At 33.2% G+C, this 11,310-nt stretch overlaps 1 protein-coding gene across 1 annotated transcript; it reads left to right on the forward strand.

Annotated features, from left to right (window-relative positions):
* Positions 1 to 8,123: 8,123 nt before the first annotated feature.
* LOC145030970 (ubiquitin-conjugating enzyme E2 20-like) lies at positions 8,124 to 9,914 on the forward strand. Its single transcript, XM_078979406.1, has 6 exons — positions 8,124 to 8,406; positions 8,960 to 8,987; positions 9,078 to 9,305; positions 9,394 to 9,457; positions 9,549 to 9,608; positions 9,703 to 9,914. Exons 1-6 carry the CDS (start codon positions 8,282 to 8,284, stop codon positions 9,753 to 9,755), a joined length of 558 nt encoding a protein of 185 aa, XP_078835532.1. The 5' UTR covers positions 8,124 to 8,281; the 3' UTR covers positions 9,756 to 9,914.
* Positions 9,915 to 11,310: the final 1,396 nt, after the last annotated feature.

The raw sequence follows: 11,310 nt of genomic DNA on the forward strand, positions 1-11,310 counted from the left end.
GTCATAAAATTTTGATGGATCATCATCAAGTTCCTTAAAATGAATAAATGAAGAATATAGCTGAGTAGTCACTTTGGGGGAAAGTGTTGAAACAAGAAAGTGACCCTTTTCAGCTAAAAGGAACCGAAGACCTTTTTCCTTGATGAAACCGAAGATAAGATCCTACCGGAGACTACTTTGTCAGTTTGTGACCCGCGGACTTGAATATTACCTGCAGAGATGAATCATGCACGAAGATTGTTTAAGTTACTTTTACTGACGTTGCTTGTATTCATTATAATATCCTGTGTACCATTCATGGTCACCATAGTTAGTCACTTTATGTTATTTTACTCCTTCATGTAACTTTTGGCACTCTACAAATAGAGCCTCCCATTTCATGTAGTCCTTACCAGTTATCAATCTATCACTAAAAGTTTATTATTATCATATTGTTCATCTCTATATCTTAAGTTATCTTAACTTGTGACAACCGTAAATTTCTAGTCAAGTCAAAGTCAAATAAAGTCAACAAGTCAAACCGGTCAACTCAATTAGCCCTTGTATATTAGGGTTTACATTATGTTTACTATTGTACAACGCACCATCTTAATACAAAGTATCGCTTAGAAGTTTCACGTGTGTAGAAAATCTAAATCCAAATTAGGGTAAGTGAAGGAACTACTCGATAAAACACTGATACATACACTTCGTGGGTTTATAACACTCATAACAAGGATTAACATGGTTTACGAACCTTGCATTACAAGGCAAAACACAAATAAAGGTCACAAACGAAGTCTCTCTCAATCTCTCTCAATCTATCAAAATCTCTCCCAAATCTCTCCTAAATCTCTCTTAAAAATCCTTTCAACTTTTTATAATCATTCGGGTCATCCTGACCCTTAACTTAGTCGAAAACCGTGCAAAACGGGAAGATTTTGTGAAAAATAGCCTCTTAGAACCGAAACCCCTCTTAGGACCGAACTCACCTTAGACTGAAGCTACTCTGTGGATCGAACCTCCCTTCAGTTCGGATGACCCTTCGGTCCGAGATCCTACCCTTTGGGTCCGAGACTGCCTTCGGCTCCTACCCCGCTTTCGGTCCCTTGCCATCGTTTCCCTCTACTTTGGTCCTTAGACCACTCAACCGAAATTCAGTTCTAAGTATCAGAACTTCGCAGATTTGCTTCTATCTTCTTGACTTTCAATCCTTTTATCGTTTTGAGCCTGTTTTTCATGATTTTGATGTGAGATTTTCACCCAAACTCATATTTTGACATATAAGACCCTATATATTCATAATTTAAACATATTTTTGGGGAAATCTTTATTTAAGAATAAAATCTAGTAGGTGAGATATTGAGGTGGAGTGTTGACTTTACCTTTAAGTTATGACACAAGAAATCCTCCACACCCACTCCATGGCCATACCCAGGCACTATTCATCACTATTTAGTCAATTATTTGTCCTTTCACCCTCTTTCTCTAGCATGTGAGGGTGATCAAGGCTGGAAATCTTTACTTCTCCTCCCACATTTCTTTACACTTTCACCTAGAATCAAACCCATTTCTCTCTCTCTCACTTTCTCTCTCTAAAATCGAATTTGAAGGATGTTCTTGAGTACTCTCCTCTAATTTTGGTAAGTAACTTCATCTTACACTTGATTATCTTACATCCTTGCACTCGAATTATGGATTCCTTACACAAATATCGTCATATTTGTTCATAGAATCTTCGAATCTTGAAGCACCTCCCAAGTGTTCTTGACTTGGAAACTCCTTTTCTTCATCATCCATCTTTTGAAATCACTCAAGGTGAGTTCATACCCACACATTTTCATGTTTATTCAAGTTTTAGGGGGAGAATAAAGCTAAATTACCAAAAATTTAACAAAACTCAAACATCAACTTTCCACAGAAAAGTTGAGTTCCATTCACATACTATTTTGAATATCTTAAACTCTTTAGCTTTCAAAATTGTATTAGATGCAAATATTTCAGTTTTATACCTTTAAAATGACTACTTTCCCATGCCCATATGATTTTTCTACAATTTATGGTGATTTTTACAAAACTGTCTATCACGGTGGCTAGAAATTCGGACCAATGAATATGGACATTTTCACACTAGTTAGAGACATCTACAAATCATAATAAAATTTTTGAATAAAGTAGACACATTTTCTAAACCCTTAGAGTTTACGGATCAAAATTTTGACCTCTATAGAATTTTCTATAAATTTTCCAATAGCAGGAACAGAAAAGGTTAAAAACTATAAAATAGTTAACAATCCTATTTAGACCTTGTAACTTGCTGAGCAAGGTGTGTAGTTTTATTTGAATACATGTTGTTGATTGTACTTATTATATACCTAGTTTAAAGGTATGAATCATATATAAAGAAGTACTACCATTACAAATATTTATAATAAATTATAATAAGTATGGTTGAGTCTATTATACATCACAAACAATTAAGCTAAACTATAATAGGTATAGTTAGGTTGCATATACAGTACAAACATTTTGATAAACTATAATAGGTATAGTTTATGTTTCATTTACATTTCGAACTCATTACAAAAGATTTTCGTTAACAGTATACAAATACAAAGTATTGGGTTTATACAAAAAGGGGTACAGTACAAAGTACCAGGATTTTCATTAACAGGGTACAAATATAAAGTACTAGGTTTATAAAAAAAGGGGTACATTACAAAGTACCAAGATTTTCATTAACAAGGTACAAATACAAAGTACCAGGTTTACACAAAAAGGGTACATTACAAAGTACTGGGTTTACACAAAAGAGGTACATTACAAAGTACCGGGTTTATACAAAAAGGGGTACATTACATTGTATCGGGTTTATATAAAAGGGGCACATTAAAAAGTACTAGGTTTTCATACAAAAAGGGGTACATTACAAAGTATTAGGGCTTTCATATAAACAGGGTACGAATACAATGTACCGAGTTTACACAAAATGGTTTTATGATATTAAAATTACAATTCATCTAGAATTTGTTAGTTTCCGGCTATAATTGGTAAGTGTATATGTTAGAGTTATATAAGAATTTAGTTGCGATCGACTTAGAATTGGTGGGCCCACCTTACTTCCTATTCCTTTTTTGGTTGTGGATTTAGGGCAAAACCATTATATTCGACGGTTTATTTAACTTAAATTTTGTATAACTTATATACACTGGGTGACTATAGAGGGAATCTATGGGTCTTTCTAGGGTTCATTATTGCATAATATAGGAGCTTTCATTACACATTTTATAAAGAAATATTGGCTTTTCTGGAATCATATTCGTTCACTTTTACAAGGAAAATGACATCTTTATCACATAAAACTCTTATGAACTCACCAACTTAATTGTTGACACTCTTTCAAAACTACTTCTATTCTCAGGAAATCAGTAAAATAGGAAATCAGTGGCTTTTGAGGATAGGGGGCCAACGCATCAAACATTTCATTTTTGTCAACATAATGTAATTAATCTAGAAACATGTAAACTCATACTATGGTGTAGCTTTTTCAATTATATTTGTGTTGGTTATTTTTACTTTGAGCACTATTATAATCGTTGTTGTGATACTATGCATGAAGTCCTCCACCCCCGGACGTTTCCGCCATCCTTGGTTTGGGGGTGTGACATAATTGATACTTAAATCGAGTCCCTCTTCACTCGTGTTGTTTATCTTATACTAACTTGTGTTTGCATGCAAGCCTTGTAACGATTCAACATTGTGTCTACTTGTTTACTGCTTATTGATATAAACTTGTTGCTATTTATGTTCCTTACATTTTTGCAATCTAACTATTATTATTGTTGAGCTAACAAGATCCACTGACATTAACTTTAATTCCGCAACTTATTATCTCATTACTGACGCTTGTTCAAGTTTTTCTCTCAACAGAAACACACAGTTTTCTTAACTTGGAACATTAAACATGATGTTTTACCTTAATTAAAAACGAAAATTTTTGTTATGAAAATAGGACGTAACACCCAATTTTCGTATTTCTATGGAGTTTCTTCTCTTGTTCATTCAGCTTCAACATATGTGTTACCAAATATTTGATGTACCTCCAACATGTTGATATGCGACTCCTTCATTTTCATCTCCATCATTTCATAACAATAGTGTTTGTTTCCATTTAGGTCCTTTCTCAATTCATTGAGTGTCATGATGTAGTGTTATAATCTCCTTCAAGCTCAAGATCAATCTATTCAAATTTGATCCGAGTTGTCTCTAAACAAACACAATCTAATCAAACTTTAGGTTAAATAGCTCACTAGTGAAATGGGACCATTGAAGAACCTTTGAGCTTAATTACATTCCATACACGACATTCTTTTCTTCAAGGGGTATCAATAACTACATTCGGGGATAGGGTTAACTAGGTTACTCCAAGTGGTGATTCCCTCATCTATGTTGTGGTTCAAATCAAGTGTAGTTGCAATTTATATTTAGGGTTTATTGGAGGAGTAATTGCTTGAGGAAAAAATAGGGGAAGGAAGTTGATTTAAGGGGCTGAAGAAGCCCTCGTGTTGGGAGTCTCATTTGGGTCCACATGAGACGATGGAGCATACATGGCCAAGGTTGTGCCATGCCACTTTTCTTCAACTCGCATAACTGGCCACAACGGGAAGAATTGGGGATACTCCTTATTTAACATGTAATTATGGAGTTTAAGGAGCCATAACACTAAAAAAAATAGTAACACAAAAGTTCGTGGGTGGATAGTGATAATAATCATTAAAAATTTATTATCAATCTTAATCTAATAAATGAAATTTTTTTAAATTTTTTACAATATAGAATCACATTTAGGAGTACATGAATCCTTAGTTCATATTTATAGGATAAATATATCGAATATACAAAATATAACATAATATCACTACCTAACAACACTTCTAATGAATTTTTCCAAGAGTGAAGGTATATTAATATACTAAATGGTGTGACGAGGCTTGGTGAGTCATGACGTTTTTCAAGGCATGACAGTTTATACACATTAAAAAACATAAATCACATAATTATAAAATTATATCAAATATAATAAGTTTTTAGAAGTGTTATATTAACATATAATGTAAAAAGGCTAATAAAAATTCAATTGTGTTTAGGCCAAATCAGAAAAAAGAAAAAAAATAGAGAAAAAAACTCGCGCCTTGAAAAAACTCACGCCATAATGCGCTAAGATGCGCTTTGACATATTATTTGGGTGCCACGCTAAGAAACCCGCCTTGCACGTTTTGTAATGGCTAAACTAAGCCTCGTGCCATGGCACACTTTTTAGACCCATGAGATATATGCATGCATTATCAAAATAGATTAGCGAGTAAATAACTTGAATGATAATTGTGGTTTGGGGTAATATGCGCGCTTGGTCCCTATTTTTTTTAACTCATATGGTCCTTAGAATGTATTTTGGTTACGTGTTGGGTCCATCACAAACATAAAAAAAATAATACGAAATTACCCTTCTTTATTTCATTTATAATTTGTTTATGAATAAATTACACGAATCGTCCATTGTTCTTGTGTCTTTTATCACCGTGGTTTGGGGTAATCTGCGCGCTTGGTCCCTAATTCTTTTTTTAACTCATATGGTCCTTAGAATGTATTTTGGTTGCGTGTTGGGTCCATCACAAACATAAAAAGACTAAATTACCCTTCTTTATTTCATTTTTAATTTGTTTATGAATAAATTACACGAAACATCCATTGTTCCGGTGCCAAAAGACACATTCAGTCATTATTTTAATAAATCAACTCGAACCATCATCCGTTTGGTTAAAAATTGTACGCTATATGCCTCCAGATATAAAAAACAATTTTGTACTTATTTATTTCTTTTTTGATTTATTTTATGTTTATCTGCTATTTATTAATTATTTATTGACCTGTTTACAATAAAATAATTATTTATTGTCTTTAATAAAAGAAATAGGCTCTAAACCCAAAGCACGTCGTCTCCCTCTTTCATTTCTTATTTAGTGTGTCTCTTCTCCACCTGTATCACTGCCAACACCAATACTCCGATGACTGTAAGAAATCTTTGGAAACTACAAGGCACCTCTGGCGACACTATTAAATCCTCACCTACCACACCCTTACCCACCCTCCCCTTGCCTTACCCAATTTTCTTCTGTCCTCCTTGAAACTAGGTCACAAGTCCATCATGTAGACGCATGATGCAACCTAAATCGTGGCCACCATCATGCAAAATTAAAGAAGCAGGTTCAGATTAAACCCAAATCGTCTTCATCAACAGTCCTCCTCTACAATGTGATTCATAGAATGATGACAACAATCACAATCCACGTTCCAAATCAAAATAATGGGGAAGCTTTTGATGACTACAGAGAAGGAGAGAGGATTGCCAGAGATTCAAGTTGTTTCTTTAGGGTTGGTGAGGACGGGGCTTTGATTTTTGGACATGAAGAGAGAGGGAAGAGTTTCTGGAAGTAGTCCTATATGGTGGTCGATTTTTGACTTCAAGGGGTTTGCTCCGATGGCTCAGTAGTTATTCAAGAGTTTAGAGAAGAAGAGAGATTTGTAAAAGGAATAGGAATGGTGGGCGGGAAGGTTGGGGTTAGATATGAAATGGGGCCTATTTGCTTTCTTCAAAATTTTTAATTAATAACAATAATAATACATTAAATTAATTGGACAAAAAATACAAAAAGTACATAATAGTCATCTTATGTCTCGTAAGGGATAAAACGTGAAAATTTAAAGTAATGAGGGATGAAGCGTACAACATTTAAGCAAGCGGGGATGGCCCGAGTTAATATTTAAAATAATGATTGAACATGCCTTTTGACACCTGTACGAGGTACAATTCGTGTAATTTATTTATTACTTTATTTGTTATTTTTTAATTAAAAATTAGATTAATTTATAAGGTAGAACCCACCTTACACCCTTACCTGACCTACCATGTCTTTCTTTCTAAAGTGACCACACCAACTTCATCTCCATTGTTGTTTCCTCTTCTCCTCACGTTCTCACCATCGTTGCCAGCGCCATCCGTTGATTTCTTCCACCCATTGTTGCAACCAGTTTTGTTGAATCTACAATCCAATCGCTAAAAATGCACGAATCTCGCTGACCAGTGTGTAGGATACTGACGAGAAAGAAAAGGAGAGGTAGCTAGATTTCGAGGTTCGTTTAAGAGTTAGAAGCCGACTTTCCCCGATTTCACCGACTAAAGTCTCTAGTGACGAAGACGGCTTAATCTCGTAGCCCCTGTTCTAATCTCATATGCCCACAACTTCTTTATGGTAACCTTGGGTTAACTAGAAATACACACAATCAACTTGAATGGTTAAGGAGCCAATCTTGGTCGGAAGTTGTTCGTCTTTAACTGAGTCGTGTATAGAAAATCACATTGTGTTATTCTTATTTTCTCTCCTTCTTCTCCACTAGATTCTAATTCTAATTCAAATGACCAAAAAGAACACCATATAATCTTTATAATAGAGCTTTAAGTTTGATTTGGGTTTCAGGTGGGATTCATGCAAGATTTTGGTTGTGGATTTTGATTTGGTTCTATTTGCAGGTTTGGACTTGGTATATAAGCCTAAAGAGCGAAAGATTAGGAAGGGTTTGGCTATTGGTTGGGCGGTGGTGGTGTAGGAGGCTGGAGATGGAGTTTAACGAGAAAAGATTTTTTACGTTCTCATTGGAGAATACATTGCCTTGCTGGATAGAAAAAGAGGGAGCGAGATTTGGATTTGTAGGCATTCTAGCAGGAGAAGTAATAAAATAGTGGGTGTGTGGATGATTCTTACATCTTAAGGACTGTACGAGTTAAGAAAAAGAATTAGGAACCAAACACACTGATTATCTAAACCATAGGGACTATTCTTGTAATTTACTCTAGATTAGCTAATGAGACATCAAAATATGAAAATATACAAATCTTTAATTTATTTTAGGAATCAACAAGGTGTGTGCGATTTGGTTATTTCAAAATATAAAACAGGAAAGAACCCTAAAGAAACTAGCCGTTGCAAGAGAAACACGCCGTCGTCAAATCTCAACGTTCGAAAAATAAGGAAACTTTGCGTGCAAATCTTCTACTAAAACCCCCTTTCCCCTCATTTGTATCAAACCAATCTGAACTCAAAACCCTACTAAATCTCTCTCAAGATTGGAAGAAGAAAGAAGAGAGCAGAAACAATTCTCAATTTCTTCTTCTAATTCTTTTGATTTAGATCCATTCATCTTCTACCCTTCTTCGAATTCTTTCTTCAATTCTGTACTCCGATATATGGCAACCATGAACAATCAAGATAGCAACAACAGTAACAACAGGACGGCTGCTCCTCCCACGAACGCATCCAAACAGCCTCTTCCAACGCCTAAGGCCGTCGACACCCAATCTGTTCTTAAAAGGTTCGTTTAATTGTGTTTCAGATCATACAATCGCTGTTAATTTTGATTTTGCGATTCATAAATTGATCTTGTTGAAATCTATCTGAAATTACCGGTTGAGGAATTAGGGTTTTGTCATCTGTAGATCTGTCTTAATCTTATACATAAAGCGTGAAATTGAATTCAATTAATCTGACTAGGTTTTCTAGCCTTTTCTGTTCAACTAATCCCATGTCCTGTTCAGATTTGTCATTGGTGCTGATCGACTCAATTTTTCTTGAATGTGTCCGCTTTTGAGATTTACTTAAGGAAACGTGGTAATCTTATGCAATATGTTTCTTTTTCTAGGGTTTACTATTGCCAGTTAGGGTTCCTAACTTTTGGGGGCATCGCCTCCATGAAGAATGTTCATAACCACCCTATTCTTTTTGTTATTCTCTGTACATATATATAATCTTAGATGAATTGAACCATTATAATTCTTTTTCATTTCTGTAAGAACAAATTGCAGATTATATTCTTGTTGTATTCTTGATGCTTATTCTAATACATTCTTGTTGTCTTAATGAAACAGATTACAGTCTGAATTGATGGCATTAATGGTAAGCTCTATACCATTTGTCCATTTCTTTTAAATTCAAATTCAGATTCTTGACATTGAATCTTATTGATATTTTTATATGTGATTTTAGATGAGTGGTGATTCTGGGATTTCTGCTTTTCCTGAAGAAGACAACATATTCTGTTGGAAAGGAACAATTTCAGGGAGCAAAGATACTGTCTTTGAAGGGACAGAGTACAAACTTTCACTTTCTTTTCCAAATGATTACCCTTTCAAGCCTCCAAAGGTCAAATTTGAGACTGGATGCTTTCATCCTAACGTGGATGTATTTGGAAACATATGCTTAGATATTCTTCAGGTAAATAATTGATCTCTTTTTTTTCTTTTTGATAAATGTTTCTTGTAAATGTAAAGTTGATTCAAAATTACTCAACTTTTTTTTTTAGGATAAATGGTCATCTGCTTATGATGTGAGAACTATCCTGATTTCTATCCAGAGTCTCCTTGGAGGTATGAATGATTATGATCTTTCTTGTAAAAACTATGTATAATGAATTTACTATTTTACCCTTGAAGTAAAACTGATTTAAATTAATTGCAGAACCAAACACAAGTTCACCACTCAACACCCAAGCAGCCGCACTTTGGAGCAACCAAGAAGGTATAGTTTTGTTGTTTTGTTGTATTAATTGTGAATTGTGATTAAATAAAAAAATAAATAAATGGTTGATTTTGGATATGGAAAATGTGTGCAGAATATAGGAAAATGGTGGTGGAGAAGCATCTATATAAGAAACCGAATCATTAGGGGAAGAAGGAAGGAATAGGCGATGTGATTTGATAAATGTTGTTGAAGGAGAAGAAAAGAAAATTCCATTTAATTTACTTTTCAATATATATATGATTACATTGGGATCTAATTCTGTTCTTCCTATGTATGTTGTGATACAGTGGATAAATTTTTTTACTCTTGGAATATGTTTGTTCTGATTAATTAAACTGCAAAACTAGAATTATGTTTAAAATTAAGTGACTTCTCAAAGCATACATGAATATTTAAAGTAGAAGCAAAAATAAGGTGGTTAAGATGGGAACAGGTCAAAAACCATTAAAATACATAGTCAAACTACCAAAGTATGAAAATATACATTAAAATAGCGGAAATACTGTAAAAAAGTTTAGCCTGAAGCAATGGGTCATTATTTTAACATTTTTTTATATAACATACATAGAACGAGGAAGCATTTCCTTTCTTGTAATTAATCCATGGCAATACTACATCATTTTAATGACGAATCAATTCGATTAATTGGGCTTAAAGTTGCCTTCCCCACGCCACGAACTCCACTTTACTAGGCATATATTATTTATTCAACAGCCCCACACTTTTTACTTTTATTTTTCATATTTAATTTAAATATTTTAAAATAATTGAAATTAATTTAAAAGCTAAAAATGTAAAATAAAACATAAAATTTCATTGAAATTAAACAACCAAACAAAATACGAAATAAGAAACATAGATTTTTTTTATTATGGTGTTGGTTTTTTTTGGGCATTGCGATTCTTCTTATTCTTCGGAATAGTTGGAGTCATTAAGATTGAGAAAGCATCGACTAGAATGTTGAAAATAGTGCGCCCGATACAAATTTCCACCCATGGTTTTAAAAATAAACTTACTTTTACAAAATACTTTCTTTAATGTCTATATTAATACATCCCACATGATCACATACTTCTTCTATATGCGTTATAGTTACTACATCATTTTTATAGCCTACTATAATTAATGTATGTATGTTTAAATGTAGGATTTTGCCACTAATAAACTTTTTTTTTTTATAAACACCCTTTTAGTGATGTTGATGAATTACAACACCTCAAAAGAATAATTTCCAGTAATTAGGGGATACTCATATATATCAACATGATCACATACTTCTTCTATATGAGGATGTTACACATGTATGATGTATGTATGTTTAAATGTAGGATTTTGCCACTAATAAACTTTTTTTTTTATTTCTTTATTTTTTTTATTTATTTTTATAAACACCCTTTTAGTGATGATGAATTAGGTACAACACCTCAAAAGAACAATTTCCAGTAATTAGTGGATACTCATATATATCAACATGATCACATACTTCTTCTATATGCATTATAGTTACTACATTTTTATAGCCTACTGAGGATGTTACACACACACACATATATATATATATATATATATATATATATATATATATATATATATATATATATATATATATATATATATATATATATATATATATATATATATATATATATATATAATGTATTTATGTTTAAATGCAGGATTTTGCCACTAATAAACTTTT

This window comes from Lactuca saligna, chromosome 2 (assembly GCF_052625555.1).
Source record: "Lactuca saligna cultivar CGN05327 chromosome 2, ASM5262555v1, whole genome shotgun sequence".
NCBI classification, from domain to species: domain Eukaryota; kingdom Viridiplantae; phylum Streptophyta; class Magnoliopsida; order Asterales; family Asteraceae; genus Lactuca; species Lactuca saligna.